This window comes from Thunnus maccoyii, chromosome 11, assembly GCF_910596095.1.
Source record: "Thunnus maccoyii chromosome 11, fThuMac1.1, whole genome shotgun sequence".
Lineage (NCBI taxonomy): Eukaryota > Metazoa > Chordata > Actinopteri > Scombriformes > Scombridae > Thunnus > Thunnus maccoyii.
Window position 1 is genome coordinate 18,076,067 of NC_056543.1, and position 15,856 is coordinate 18,091,922.

At 38.4% G+C, this 15,856-nt stretch overlaps 1 protein-coding gene across 2 annotated transcripts; it reads left to right on the top strand.

The window, feature by feature from the left end:
• Positions 1-9,425: 9,425 nt before the first annotated feature.
• dlx1a (distal-less homeobox 1a) lies at positions 9,426-10,975 on the top strand. Of its 2 annotated transcripts, XM_042426918.1 has the most exons (3): positions 9,426-9,735; positions 10,031-10,230; positions 10,724-10,975. In XM_042426918.1, the coding sequence occupies exons 1-3, from the start codon at positions 9,426-9,428 to the stop codon at positions 10,973-10,975; spliced, it is 762 nt and encodes a 253-aa protein (XP_042282852.1). The 2 variants fall into 2 exon arrangements, with proteins under 2 accessions (XP_042282852.1, XP_042282853.1); XM_042426919.1 differs by lacking the exon at positions 10,031-10,230 and having other exon boundaries at positions 10,724-10,838.
• Positions 10,976-15,856: the final 4,881 nt, after the last annotated feature.

Consider the following 15,856-nt stretch of genomic DNA (forward strand, 5'->3'; position numbering starts at 1 on the left):
CAGCATCTATGCCAGTATAGGAATAGAAATGATTATGCCTACATCTGTGAATCTGTCATCACATGTGTATGATCAGGAGTTTTTCACACTGTCACTGTTGGGAAAAAATAATATTTCAAAAAAGTGAAGTAAGGGGAATAAAAGCCGTTTCATTTTTGGCTTGTCCACCGTGCATTTTGGCTTCAGCCAAAGAGTTTTAATCAGGCCAAAGGTGGAAGAATTTTCTCTACTATTACAGTCAAGACAGTTTTATTTATAAAGCCAAGAATCACAAACCTGCCTCAGAGAGGTTTAACCCAAAACATTCATAATCACACTATATTATAGTCCTATGTTACATAAACAGGAGAACATAACAGCCATCATGTTTTTAATGAATGTTACTGAATGTGAAGAATGCAACAACATTTTTGATATATGGGTCAAATTTAATCTAAATACTACCTATTAATACCTATAATATAATGTACAAAAATGTGTATGAGCTTCACAAAATTTTTTTTTAAAAAGTTGAAACATTTCCATTTTGTATATTATAGGTCACTTTAGGGAAAGTCATAAAATTTCAGGCTAAAAGAATGGTGTTAAGTTTGTTTTTACTGCTCTCAAATGTAAAAACGGGACCAATTTGACCTGAACGGTATGTAACACCCAACACCCTCCATCCTTAGGCACTCAACAGAGGAGCATGAAGATTAAATGACATAGTACATGAAAAATGGTTGGTTTTCACAAGATGACAGAAACATATTATTTTAGTCCATTGTTTTTGTATTATGTGCAACACAGTGTTTAGGGACTGTTCAAAAATTATTGGAGAGGGGCGGGGAGCTGAAACTTATATTTCACTTTTTAAAAATTGAAAAGCCCTCCCTGGTGTAATTCATCTTTTCATGACTTGGAAAAAAATTCCAACACCCTACCTATGATACCTCACAATAATTGAAGATGATTGAGTTCATAATGATTTGTTTTGCCATTAGTAACTAAAAATGAATGAATAATTTAAGATGATGTATTTCTATTTAAACCATAATATCTTAATGAAGCAATAGCTTTCACGTAGCCACCACATAACACATTAGAATTATCTATTGCTAAAGTTATGCTAAATATAGTAAAATAGTGCATCTTGTTAATTGAACATTCCAGCCAATGCGAACTGTTATTATTGAAAGCCATAACAGATGATATTTTGTAAATTAAATTAAATAGAATAGAATCTATGATGAGAAAAAGTTAAAAGAACCTCCCCTACTCTCCCAAAAAGTTCAGATAACCCTCTTTTCTGATCCCTTCATCACTATAAACGGATATCTGCATATGAATGCAGAATCTGTAGGCAACGGGACCAGATTTTGGTACCAGTAGTGTTCTGGTTTCTGTTTGTAGTCCATTTGTTGTCCGAGTAATATTGACCAATCACATTTAAGCACGTTTTGGTTGCATGCAGGTAAACAGTTCATGCGGAGAGCAAAAGAGGCGGAATATATTAGCCGAAATGCAATCTGGGAACCCCATCTGATGATGATTTTGCTTTTTAAAAATTTATCCGCATTCATATATCTGTTTATAGAGATTAGCCAAAATGTTGTCTTGACCATCTCAAGTTGTTAATCAGACTGTAAACAACGGCGCACAGAAGTGGAAGTCTTGTCCCGGATATCCGTTATCCAGATATCTGCTTGCTACAGATATCCCCTGAAATATTGGCTGCTGCCCCAGAGGCTAAATTGTCGCCAGACAGATAGCCAATGGCTTCCGAGATTGCCTTCCCTCTAATAATTTTCATACAGTCCCTTACTGCATTTAAGCTAAATTAACCTTTTTGTAAAAACTTGTTTTTGCTCTCCTACCACGACTGCTGTAACTATAAAGAAACATGTTTGAGGAGCCAGTTTGGTTCAGTGTTAAAGTGACCCAGCAGTAAAAATGTTTCAGTTTTCAATGTGAAACAAACTCAAAGCAGCAAATGAAAGAAACAGTTTTATTCTTACAGCCTTTACATAAACTAAACTTCTGATATTATGATTATTGTTTTGTTGTATTCACTGCTCCAGGACTATTACTGTAGGGAACTTGACAACTTGAAAAACATTTCTGGAGGCTGTCAGGAAGTGCACAGTGGGGTGTGTTGAATTGAGATTGGAGGTTTGTGGGTATCTGTGTGTTTGTGTGCTACACAAAAGCGATGTTGAGTATAGGCTGGTGGTGGGACCAAGCTGCTTCTCCATGTTACAGGAGGCACAATCAGGTAGGTCCAGGGGGTCTCTGGCTGTCTTGGCCTCGTAACACACAAGGCTGCTCAATGGGATGGAAGTTATTGGGGGGTTTGGGGGTGAAACTGATGACATGGTGTGTGACAGAGACTCATCATTTGAGTCTGATACATGTATTTCAGCTGCAAGGCTGTAATGTTGCTCGGCTTGTCTGTAAAGATTTATTCCAGATTGCAGTGCCTGAGGGGTCAGCGGCCGTACATGTGTGGGAGGTTTGTCTAAAAAAAACTGCTCCTTTTGAGGAAGAGGCTGTGAACATGAAACTTAACAGAAAAATAATTAAGATGTATCCATCCACCTATCTATAGACCAGACATTTCAATGATAGTTTCTCCAAAACACATAGAGACAAAGCACTGAGCTCCCTTACAAGACAGACTGAAGAATTAATTTAGTATTTGCTTTTATGCAGATGTGCAGATGTTGGACATTTTCCTAGAATACAATGAATTTTTGTCTTCACAAAAGTTGAATTTATGGCCCTGCTCCTGCCTGACAGAAAGATGTTTTTTTATTTTTTCAGCGAGGAGAAGAAGAAATGTTTAATCCACCACACGCTGTGAGAGGAAAAAGTAATGCATATCTCACTATCTCGCCTGTCTCCCAGCGAGATGAAATTGAAATTTTAATGCATTTCAGAGTTTTTCCCCTGAATGGAGAAGCTGATAGACATGGGGATGTCATATTTACAGTATGAACACCCATGGTTTAATGCACTCTACAATACTGCCATCTCCAAGTTCTCCTGAACAAAACATGCTCTTCAACATAAAGGAAAGGCGAAGAACAAAATTATTCCTCAAGCTTTCTATCAAGCCTCTGCATTCATGGCAAAGTCTAAAGGGCATGTCAGTCCTCCTGCCTCTGAGAGAGGTAATTATCCTTTTCCTGTCAGAGAACAACAAATGATAGCCAACTATGGGGGTGCGTTTTCAGGAGCTGAAATTTGTCAAGGAGGTTTAATTTTGTGGCAGCTGCATATCTACTTTTATCATGTTTTTTTTTTCAATGGTCATTTGATGCATGTTTTTTTCTATTCACAGGATCTTGCACAGGGTAGGGCTGTTTGTTTATGTCTGTGAGCTTCTGAGGGTGTATTTATGTGCCCTGCATTAATATACCTATTTATAGTCCTACACTTTCTTACAGTCATCTTTTTTTTCCTGTTGTGACCATTTCACAGATTATATATTGTCCAAGCAATTTCCCTTTCAGCATCTGTGTTTTTTACCTTTCAGAGAAAGCAGTGAATGGAGGGAAAATTATCACAATTACTCATATAATTGAGCCGTCTTTGTAGCAAGTGCAGCTTCAGTAGCCCTTTCTTCCATCAGCCAAAATGGTTTCATTATATGGGTTTTTCATATTCCCTGACACAGGGCTCTGCTGAGGGTCTGGCGCGTGGATGAGATGCAGGATGAACAGAGCGAATCATTAAGGTCACAGTAGGAATAATTATCCCAGCTATGGAAAGAGCATCTACAGCCTTTTTTCTCCCCCGGCACAAATGCAATGTCCACGGCTTTTAGTCACAAAGAACTTTGTTACAAATGGAGCTTCCACCTTCTACTTATACAAAGAAGAGAGGGGGAGAGCAAGACTTGTATCAACATGACAATTTTCCATCATTAAGACTAATGACAGGCACAGACTGTGGGGATCAAGGGGAGCACAAAAAAGAGAGGCGCATTCAGGTGTTGGCTGAGTGCTGACCTCCTTCCTGTCTTTGTTGGAGACTTAACTCTTAACAAAAACTAAAAAGGGGTTTCAGACTAAAGGCGCAGCTGAACGTCAAGCAGCCCAGCTCTCCATGGGCAAATGACTTAATTGGCAAATTTGCATGTTTTCCATTTGCAGGGAAATTAATTCAATAAGACCTACATGTAAAGATGTTTAATCAATCATTGTTTTAGTGGGTGTGAAATAATTTCCCCGGCTTAAAGCTATGTTGTATGGATTATATTCATGTAATCTATCTCCCTCGCATCACTACACAACCAAGAGTTTGTTACTTTCTTTTTTTTTTTTTTAATCGATTATCTGCTAAATTGATTTTATGATTAGTTGACCATCTGATGCTGAGATCTTCACTTAACAGGTGGGGATACTGTAACCTGTAGCAAGTATGAAGCGTCAATGTGACACTAGTTTCATAATTAAGTAAAAGCCATATTTTTCAAAGTCCTTTCTCCCCAGCCTTCACTCAGGTAATTGGTCATTTTGCAGCCAATTTCAGGCAGGTTGGATGCTTGCTGCCATGGCCTGACCCCTGCTGCTGCTGTAATGGGGACAGCATTTCTACCAGTTCGCTGGGGGCTTTTCCACACTGTGACCCCGGCTCTCTGAGGAGAGAGCTGCTCTGAACACAAAAGGGGAGGAAAAGGAGTTGAAATATGACTTTTCAGCACTGCAATGACCAGCTTTAAGTCCTGTATTACACACGTGTTAATTATAGATTCCTCCTTTTCATCCACAGAATATGTTGGTGCAGTCAGAGGTGGGGATGCTGGGGATGAAGGAGTTACTTGGGCACACAATTTTCCATAAATGTTCAGCTTCCCTCTGTGATAAGTAATAAAATGTAGAATCATGAGGGAAGAGCTACAGATTTAAAAAAAAAAAAAAAAAAAAAACAACAAAAAACTATACAAAACAATATTGTATTCAATTTAATGCCACATCCGCTGGCTCTTTATTTCTGTTAGCAGCAGGCTTCAACACTCAGTGACAGAGTGGAGCAACAAGTCCAGTTAAGAGTCACAGGAACAGTTCATCCCCAGCTGATGTGATGCAGGAGCTCTCAGAGTCTTCACTGCCTAAACACAAAGAAAGCAATCGTTATTTTCCTGCACACAAACACAAAAATACACATGATTTAACTGCTTCATAATTTAATTTCCCCCAAAAAACACTGATAATATTTTGTCTGTTAATAAAGCAAATGATTCTACTTTTTAGTGTGTGTGTTTGAAGCATAATGTGAAATCCAAACATGAACAAAAGAGAAGCACCAAGACTAAAATCTGAAGCTGCTATCACTCCCAAACTGACTGACAGCTCTTTTAATGAAAGGAATAACAAGTTATTCATCTTTTCTGATCTTTATAAACACTTAATTAGGATCAAATGAGAAACATAGAAATGTTTTAAATTTAGAAGTAAAATAATCTGGTTAAACTTTAATTTATACAGATAAAAATGACCAGTTAAGTCCTTCAGAAATGACAAATTAAACCATTAATTCATACTATAATTTTATTTGAGTGTGACCTTACTTGCAGGTAATAAAATCAAGTTTTAAAATCTGATTGTCATTCAAAAATACACTACAGCCAATATGTATTATTTTTTTTTATAATTGTGAAAAAAAAACTGACAGAAAGGAAAATTTGACAGTCCAAAAGAAAATTTACTCCTCTAAAAATAACAAAAACTTCACATAAATTTCGTTTTTCCTCTGCATTCCTCCTGACCCTTATAATAATAATCAGTTACCCAATATAACAATTCTCCTTATTAGATATTATAACTCATTTTTTGTTTGCATATAACCCAGTAAACCAAATCAATTCGCATTTTCATGCCACACTGAACATGAAAACAGACACTGAATCGAGTTAATTGTAGTGCATCTAGTTTGCGTTCATTGACGCTGCAAATTGCAGGATGGCAGCGAGCAGCAAAGACAGAGAGGAAGCACAACAAAAGGCAATTTCGCTTGTTTGATTCACAGCCTTTAAAACGCCAAATAAAAACCTCCATATAGTCTGACATTTCTGCTGGGAGTCATTCACCGAGTTACATTTGTGTTTGTAGGCTAGTTGAGGTGATGTGGTAATAATGTCCATCATGGGGCAGTTTCAGAAATAATGAGCTACTCTGTTCATGTAAAAAAAAAAAAAAAAAAAAAGAAAAGCATTGTACAGTGTGAGAACAATTTATTTATTGTTGTGAACATAAAATATAAAAATTAGGGAGGTTTTGTCTGTATTAAGATGGAAATCTGATATTTACAATCAGATTTTATAGAAAATGTAGCTGGAAAAAATAAACATATTGAAGTGCATGTTGTAAAGCTGCAGAATGTCTCATTTATTGGGAATGGGAATAAAAAAAAAAACAAACTTAGCTGCACCTCCATGACAAATATTAATCAGTGCTCACATGCAGAGTCTGCAGGGCTCACAGGGGAGCTGAGTCTTCACACAGCAAGGACGCAGTTTACCAACGCGCCGCAGTCGGGATAATATTTGGTGGCTGTTAAAAATGTGGGTTGGCATGGCAGTTGAGGAGGGCTTTCCATCACCGGACTGAAATGAAGTCTGTGACATCTTTACCCCCCCCTCTACCCCCTCTCCTCCACCACCACCACCACCACCACCACCACCTCTCTCTCTCTCTCTCTTTTTGTCTCTCCACCCATGCGCTATAACCCTCAGGTGAAGAGCAGCAGGTGTTAAAACACCCTCAGCCACAGAGCTACTCACTCCTAATGAGTCCTGCCTCCGCGCTCCAGCCATGCATGGAGGACTTTATTTTTAGTGTGGCTAGTTAGAGCTCCTGCTGCCGGGGCTGCAGGAAGGACCGCTGTGGCCTGCACATGCCCTCCTGCCGGCATGTGCAGGAGTCAAATTATAAATTAAAGTGGTAATATTATCACACGCCTGACCCGTCTTAATGACACTGAGGGTGGCTTTGAGGAAAATCACTCCAATAAAAATTTAATCCTTTAGGTTGATCAACACTTCAATGAAAATGATTCTTCAAAAGCCATTGAATGAATATAGTTTTCCCATTTGAGCCTCTTTAGATCTAAATTACATTTAACTTAACAAAAAGACTATTTAGATTATTATGATCACATTATCATTATTGATATTATTAGTAGCAGTACTCGTGGTGTTATTTTACTTATTTTTCCCTGCAAATTCTGCCTCTGCTCTGTTAATGGTTTTGCTCACAGCCGCGTTTCAGTTTGCAGATACTATAATCGTGGGAAAATAATGACAGTTATCAGTCGCACCCACCAAGTACCCATAAAAATCTGTCCTCTGTTCTGGAAGATGATAATTATTGGTTGTACTACCATTATCACTGTCGTTGTTGATAGAGCAAATCTTGAAGCATTTTTCGAAAGTAATTCCAGAGAAATCACTTCAAATTGGCCCATTTTTTGGGGGACAAGGGACCAGCTTTCGTTATAGCCTAATATTTCACAGAAATCTTTAAATTCAGGTGTCCGCAGCCTCTTGGCACACTGTGGCACACGCGCCGTGATGTCAGCGACTGCATTTTTTTTTTTTTTTTTTTTTTTTGATAACACATTTTTGCAACTTGCTAGTTCTGTTTTGAGTTCAATTATGTAATTACACTGCTAATCACAGTGACGGAATTTAACTGGCTTTAATTTGTTATTCAGGTGGAGATGGAGGGACTGCGGATGGAGCAGCCAGGCGGTGTTTCAGCTCTGCACAGACACCAGAACAAGAGCTGCAGCCTACAAATGAATCCTAATAAAATGAAGAGCTGGTGGATACTTTCTTCTTCCTCTTCTTCCACCAAGTGCATCCCGCGGCGGCTTTCTGACCCCGGATGGCGCGGATTTATTTGCTTCTTTTCCATCACATGACCTCTTAAGTAAGTCCATTGTTTTTAGCTGCTGATTGCAATTATATATTTTTTAATATCTATCTACAGATGCAGCAGTAATCCTGCATGAGCTTTGTGTCTTTTTTTTTCTTCTTGTGGAGGTTTAAACCCGCAGCTCAAGAAAAATGTCTCCTGTTTAGCCGGTCGTCAATTCAATTAAATCAAATGTCCAGGGATAATTATTCCTGTTAGGCGGTGGGAGGCTGGCCGCACCCCCCCATCCTCACTTATATTCATAATCAGAGGTGCCAGTGTTTAACAAAACTGTGACCATTAATTGATTGCCATAGAAGGTGCGTAAAGTCGTTTGGAAAGCATTAAAATGTGATAAGAAAACAGGCCTACATGCGTGCATGGCTGTGTTGTTAAAAAAAAAAAAAAAAAAAAAAAGCTGTGATGGGGGAGGAGGGTGGGGGTGCTGAGTGGGAAAAATACACCCGAGTAAGAAAATAAACACTAAATTAACACTAATTTACCAGATGCTTTGAAAGACTTTGATTTAATTACACATTGGTAAGTCCAAACTGAGCGCAGAGTCAATGAAAAATCCTTGTTTTACTACATTTCCTGGCTTTTATAAGGTTTTATATCTTTATCTTTAGGTCTACCTGAGCCAATGAACCTGCTAACTTCACATCAGAGCACAACTGTTTTACCGTCCCGCACTGCTGCCAGGTGTAACTGAGCCCTCCAGCCACTGTAAGTGTTAAATACATGACTAATTACAGCCCTACTTATGAAAATTGAACGCCAGTGTTATGCTAATAAACCTTCCTCCAGACAGAACATTGGGGAGCTTTAATCAAAGAAGCTTTTTATTTAAACCGGTCAGACAGAGCAGCTTTAACGAGGCTGGAAATATTATTTAACTTTATTAAATGTCGTTTAAACGGATATTAATTCATATATTAATATGACAGACCTGCTTCTGATATATTATGAAGCGCTTTAAAAAATATTAATGACAATATTCAATCAAACATCATAATTTTGGGGTTGTGTTGAGACAAAAGTGGATCAGAAAAAGATGATATCACCATATGATATCCAATATTTTGAATACTGGATATGTTGATGTAACATTTATGTTATTATTTGATGAATTATAAATAGTACTATGACTAATAATAATATAATAATATATAATAATAATAGTGAATCTTGACATGTCACGAGGAAATCTGAGGTTTTGTAGTTTTCCTTGACATTATCAGGTTCTTCGGACCCAGCCCCAGCGTCGCCAATCGGCTTCCCTCTTGGAGAGAGTGGACCAATCAGCGACAGTCTTTGATGAATATTCATGAGTCCGAGATTCAAACCTTTGAGCGAGTTTCTCTTGGTCCACAGCATCATACCTAGGACTTTTCACAGGCACAAACTACATTTTCTTATGAATGGAAGGAGAAAAAGTCAGTTCGGCTTAAATTGGGACCCATCCTTCACTGAGATCATAGAAGGAAAACAACAAAAGCAAGACAAGGGGAACCGCCAGAAGAGATGACAATGACTACAATTCCAGAAAGTCTTAATAGCCCTGCCTCAGGAAAAACCGTTTTCATGGAGTTTGGACCCCCGAGTCAACAAATGTCGCCTTCCTCCATGTCTCACGGACACTATCCCATGCACTGTTTACATTCTGCAGGTCATACCCAGCACGACAGCTACAGTCCAGCCTCATCGTTCCCCAGATCTTTGGGTTATCCATACGTAAACTCCGTCGGCAGCCATTCCACCAGTCCATATCTCAGTACAGTACAGACCTACCAAAACAGCTCGGCACTCACACAGACTCGGTTAGAGGAAGCAGGTAAGTGTCTAACAGCGTATTTGGATCTGAAATATTAACTTTCTATGTTTGGCACGGCTTTCTAATGTATACAGTCCTCGCTGCATCGAAAAGAAGACCCAGATGTTGGAATTAGGCTTGGTAATTATTTATTGCGTAACGCTATAAACAATGTATGCAATTAAGGGTAATTATACCTAAAGTACAGCCTGTAAAACTTGCGCTGGAGTATTCATTGCTGCGCAGCACTGTAGGCTACAACTGCCTCCTCATTTTTTTTTCATCTTCTCTTCTTTTGCTCTTTTCTGTCTCGCAGCGCCAGAAGCAGAGAAAAACACAGTGGTCGAAGGCGGAGAAGTTCGGTTCAACGGGAAAGGGAAAAAGATTAGAAAACCAAGGACTATCTATTCCAGTTTACAACTTCAAGCTCTGAACAGGAGATTTCAGCAAACTCAATATTTGGCGTTACCAGAGAGAGCTGAGCTGGCAGCATCGCTGGGTCTCACTCAGACGCAGGCAAGTCCAACAAACTAACGCACAAATAGCTTCACTCTGCAGCAGCAGCAGCAGCAGCAGCAGCAGCATTTTACACCTTTTAACGTCATTCCTTCTTCCAAATCCTCTAAAATTATTATTATTATTATTATTATTATTATTATCATTATTATTATTATTATTATTATTATTATTATTATTATTACTTACAGATTATATCTAATACAAGTCATCATATAATATTATGATGCACAATTTTGGACACCAAACCAAGGATGCATTTTGTTTATCTCTAATTATTATCATGTCATTCATGCCTTAATATCAATGACGTGTTAAGACAGTAATATCATAATCAATGGCAAGATATTAATATCCTATTTTTCTCGCTCTGCATTTGTGTGTTAAGTCTACAACGTGCGTAAACTGTGCGTAATTCTTTTTAAACTGCCGTTTAATTTGTACTCTTAATTTAATTTTCTAATGCAGATTATATCCTTTGTTGTCCTAACAGGTGAAGATCTGGTTTCAGAATAAACGATCCAAATTCAAGAAACTGATGAAGCAAGGCGGCGGCACAATCGACGCCAGCGCTTTAGCCAGTGGCCGTGGACTTTCGAGCGGTTCTCCCTCGGTGGCACCTGTTTGGAGCTCGCCGACCACTGTGAAGACTTCAGTGGGGACGACCGGATCTTACATTCCCAGCTACACCTCATGGTATCCAACCACACACCAAGAGTCTATGCAACAGTCGCAGCTCATGTGAACAGAGACCTCAGCCATCGACTCTGCCATGGCTCGTGTATCAGGATGGTGAAGGGCCCTGCAGCCGCTCAGCGCGGCCCAGCACTGAAAATGCACAACACCAACCCCTGAGTTTGCTCCCGCATGCCGCCAGCTGACACAGTGGCCTCCTCATACCGGATGGCGGCAAGCAGCAAAGAAGAAGAAGAAGAAGAAGAAGAAGAAAGGGAGCTGAGAGACAGAAAAGGCACACAATGCGCCCAAGGGCAAGAAGTCCGTGACAGTCAGCGGAAATCGAAGACAAATGGATCCTTTTTTTTTTTTTTTGGCTGCTGTTTATCACATTTCTGTCAGTTTCTATTTCTTTTTTAAAATCATATTTGTGAGAGCAATTCTGTTGTTGAGCTGTAGGCTATATGTTTATAAGAAAACACATGTTTGTTTACACCAGATTTCGGACCCAATGTGATGAAAATAAATTTACATTCATCTACAGGTAAAGATCAATTAGGCCATGGGGGTGTTTCTTTCACCAAAATAATAATAATAATAATAATAATGACTAATAAATCCCACCAGTTACCACCAGGCCACATCCAGAGCATATTGTGCAAAGCCTCAAATCGCTACTATGTTGTTTATATGTTTGTTATTTAAGTTAAATTATTCAGACTAGTTTTTCTGTTGAGGTCAGTCTGTGTTCATTTTGTAAGTGTGTTTGAAATAACAACACTGTGTTGTTAATGCTGCACTAACGCAAGCAAAGCTTTTCTATGCCGTGCCCCGGTGTTATGTGAACAATGTAAAAGGCCTGACGATTTGCTGCTTTAGAAAAAAAAAATATGATCCTGAGGGCGAGCAGCTCATTTGTCACTGTATTTTGTACATAATTTTCTGATTTGTTTTTGTGCTGTACTGGATACGCTGTGAAAAAGGGTTTTAGGCTTTCTGTATTCGTCGAGATGTGTTTAGTCAACATAGAAAATATTTAGTTTTGTATTGATCACTTTAATTTATTTATCAGTTTCTGGAGTTTATGTACATATTGTGCAAATTTTCAAAAAGCAGTAAAATAATGATTTAAATTATGTCAAGAAAGGTGTCTGATTCAAACTCAACTCTTCATCCTCCGCTCGCAGGAGAAAGAAAAAGGCTTCAGCACGATGCAGGTTTAATGCGAGCTGACACAAAGCAGTATCATGTTGGTTATTGTAGCAGACACCCTGTGAGTGCGTTTGTGTGAGCTGCAAAAGGCTCGTCGTTTAGATTTATGGTCATGTTTAACATTTAGCCCACATGGTTTTGTGCTGCTGCTGCTGCTGCTCACTGGTTGCAGATGTTGTCAAACATCTGCAGCGACTTGAGAATTAGAAATCTGACTCACTTATTCATCTACATCAAAATATCTTTACACGTGGCTCAGCTACATTTTATGCATTAAAAGGAAAAAATTTTAAAAAAGAACATACTAAGCTAAAAAATGACAGAAACAACACGAATCTTTTGCTCGATACAAGCTGGATCATTTCTATATTTGTGATTTAACCGTCGCGTTGCGGGAGATCTGGATTCATTCAACAACACAGCTTATTTCTTTTCAGCTTTTCTTATAGATAATCTTCTTTCTACTTGTCACAATCCCCGTTTTTCTGCCATGAATGGGAAAGATCAACTGTGTGCGTTAAGTGAATAATTGCGCAAGAGGCAGGTGCTGCAAAAAGACTGGATGAGCAGACACAGAGGAGATCAGTGAAAGTGAAAAGTTCAAAGGCCTTTTCGTTTGGGGTTCACACTTCATTCATTTACTCTATTAGTCAGTCTTGTAGCAAGCCTTCTATTTATTTTGATCGGAAAAAAATGGTAATAATTGTACCAGTTTGTATATTTTAAAAAATGTGTTTTGATCTTTTGATGTCTGTCTCAAGGAAAGGAAACAGAAACTAAGCTGTCCATTCAAACACCATTAACACTGGACTGGTTATACACGGTAAAATACAATTAAAATTAAATTAAGAAGAAGATAAATAGGAAAAAAATATTCACGGAAACTACACACACATTTATTTTCTGAAATAATATGTGCCTGAGAAAGAAAAAAAGAATGAAATTGTAAATGCGTGACTTGTCCTCGCTCTCCTCCAGCTGCCACATGAATAGACAATGTTGTATTTTGCAATTATAAAGACAAATTTGATGCAAGTCTGCACAGAATCCCTTTAAAAACAACATGAGTCCAGAGATGTAACATCACAGCCGAGCACTTCATTCATTTACAATTAGTTTCATGCTTAAAAAGGGCAAATCAGACCATCATAATGACACATTAATAGATCATATCTGCATGTATTATTATTATTATTATTATTATTATTATTATTATTATTATTATTATTATTACAGTGCTGAAGGCAGTTTCTGCATTATCTCACCATCACATGTTAACAAAAAGAAAGCTCTGGCCTAGTTTATGTATATTATCTGTTCTGCTTCAACCTTTGCTCTCTTTTTTTTTTATTCAAATGCAAAACTCAAAACATATACAGTCCTTTATGAACAAGCCTACTGAGAATAGGCCTATTCGATACCATTAAGAAAGAGTGTGAATTGTGCTGCTGTTGTTGCTGCTGCTACAGTGAGCATAAATCTGGCTACCCAACCCCAGAAAGGCGCAGCTGCACATCCAAGAGGGTCAGTGTTATTTCGCTGTATTCTCCCCTTGATTATACGAGCTGAGCCCATCAAACCCAGCATAATTACAGTAATTTCGCCCCTTATTTATTCTAATGCAGTTTCTTATCTCTGAGGTAATTATGGGCAATTTTTTTTCGCACGGAGGATCTTTCGGCGTTGACAAAAGAGATATGTGCTCTGAAAGAAATTTGCTGCTGCAATAGAAAGAAAGAAAAGAAGAAAAAAAAACAGCGAAATAGGTGAGCTGCCATTTCGTCAGTGTTCCCCTTACAGACTTAGCCTATGTATAAGGCTGGCAAATTGCTTGCAGGTGTAGGCGACATCACGGAGTTGTCAATGCGAAGAGGCTTCAAAATTAGCAAAGCACAATGTAAGAGTAATGAGAGCTGCAGCGACTGAATTAAAGGACAACTTCTGTGTCTCCCCTTCCTCACATTTCCTCTCGATGTGAGCAGATTCCCCAGCTAGAGGACTTTTATTTCAGGAAAAGAAGCTCCTTGGTTGCATGTTAGTTTAACCGAATTTAAAGGAGGGGATAAGGTATATTTTCACTTTTAATGAACTAGTCTTTAAAATAGTTTAAAATCATCAAATAATCCTCAACAGGCGCAGAGAAAAATAAATAAATGTGGGAGAGGAGAGGCAGGTAAATCAAGCATATAACGAGAATCAAGTCTGTTTTTAATCATCACCAATGCAGCCAGTCACCACATTATACTTTCATTGCAAAAAAAAAAAAAAAAATCGAAGAAATAAACGGATAATACACACCTTCCAGCTTGAAGTTGAAGTGGAAAACTGTGTCTTTCAGAGATCAGCATGGAGGCAGATGAGCAGCAACGAGCATCCTGCAGCACACACACAAGATGAGCGCTTAAATCCCCACTAAATGCGTCCCATGTGTCGGTCTTGTCCGCTATAGCAGCAGAGTTCAGAATATGACTGAAAATGTCTGCTTTATTTCCCCTCTTTATAGCTGATGGAGAAAAAAATGTAGATTATTAGCATAAATGTTTACTCCTCATTACGCTGATGACATTGTGCACTCGAGATCTTGGTAATCTTTGGGGGAAATTATGAGTAATTTTTTAAAATTTAAAGCAGCAGTCACCATGCAATTCAGACTAATTCTGCGTAGGCTCCACACGGATATAATTATCGTCGAGTCAAGATGTTAGGCTAAAAACTATGCATTGATATTCCCATTTATTATGTACATACAACTTTGACAATGTTGATGCTTGAAATAGCGGGAAATTGTCTTGTGTAAAAATTACACCCCATATTAGGACATCTAAAATTGCGAAGAATTATATAGTAATTGCAGGCTTTCACGTTTGAAAGCCAGAATGCTCAAACCAGAGCAAATGTGGATAAAATTACAGATCAGGGTATAAATTAGGATAGGGGGGTATGGCATTTACAACTTGCCGAGACAAATGCAAAAGTATAAACCACAGCTCAAATCCATGAATGAAGTTACAACAACAACAAAAAAAACATCCAGAAATCCCTCTTTTAAATTTATTTTTTTTTTTTAGGAGGAAATCAATAAATATTCTAATATAATATCATTTATAGGGAAAGTTATTGAGATGTGGAGAAAACCTGAGAATATTTTGCTACTTCAGTACCTGCAGTGATCATGATGTTACACTTACTAACAGAAGAGACTAATTAATTCTACAAAAGGTCCACTCAGGCCTATATACACCTAGATGTAATGTTGTGTTGGCTCATAGCACAAACCTGCTGCATGCCTGGGATTTGATCCTGTCAGCCTCAGGAGGAGGAGGAGGAGGAAGGAGGGTGGTGGTGGTGGTGGGGGGGGGCTCCATCATGTAGATATACTATATAACCGCTGATGACAAGCTACAGTCCTAATTATGTACAAAAAACAAAACGATCCCACTTTATGGCCCGTGGTCGTGTGTGGGATATACAGTGATGGCTCTCTGTATCAATAACAAGCTCCCTACTCTACAACAGGCTCTAATAAAATAGCTACAATAAAATACTTTTTCTTCACTTGGATGCAGTAAATTGTGTTTTTGGACGTGTGCCTGTGTTTTCCATGTAGCCTACAGTCCCCCTACATGAGCAGGGGCGGATTTAGTGATTCGGGGGGGCCCGGGTTTTGCTTTACTTTTCACCCTTTCTCCAACTGGGAATGTTGGTATTGGCAGTGGTAGAAGAAGAACTCAAAAACTTT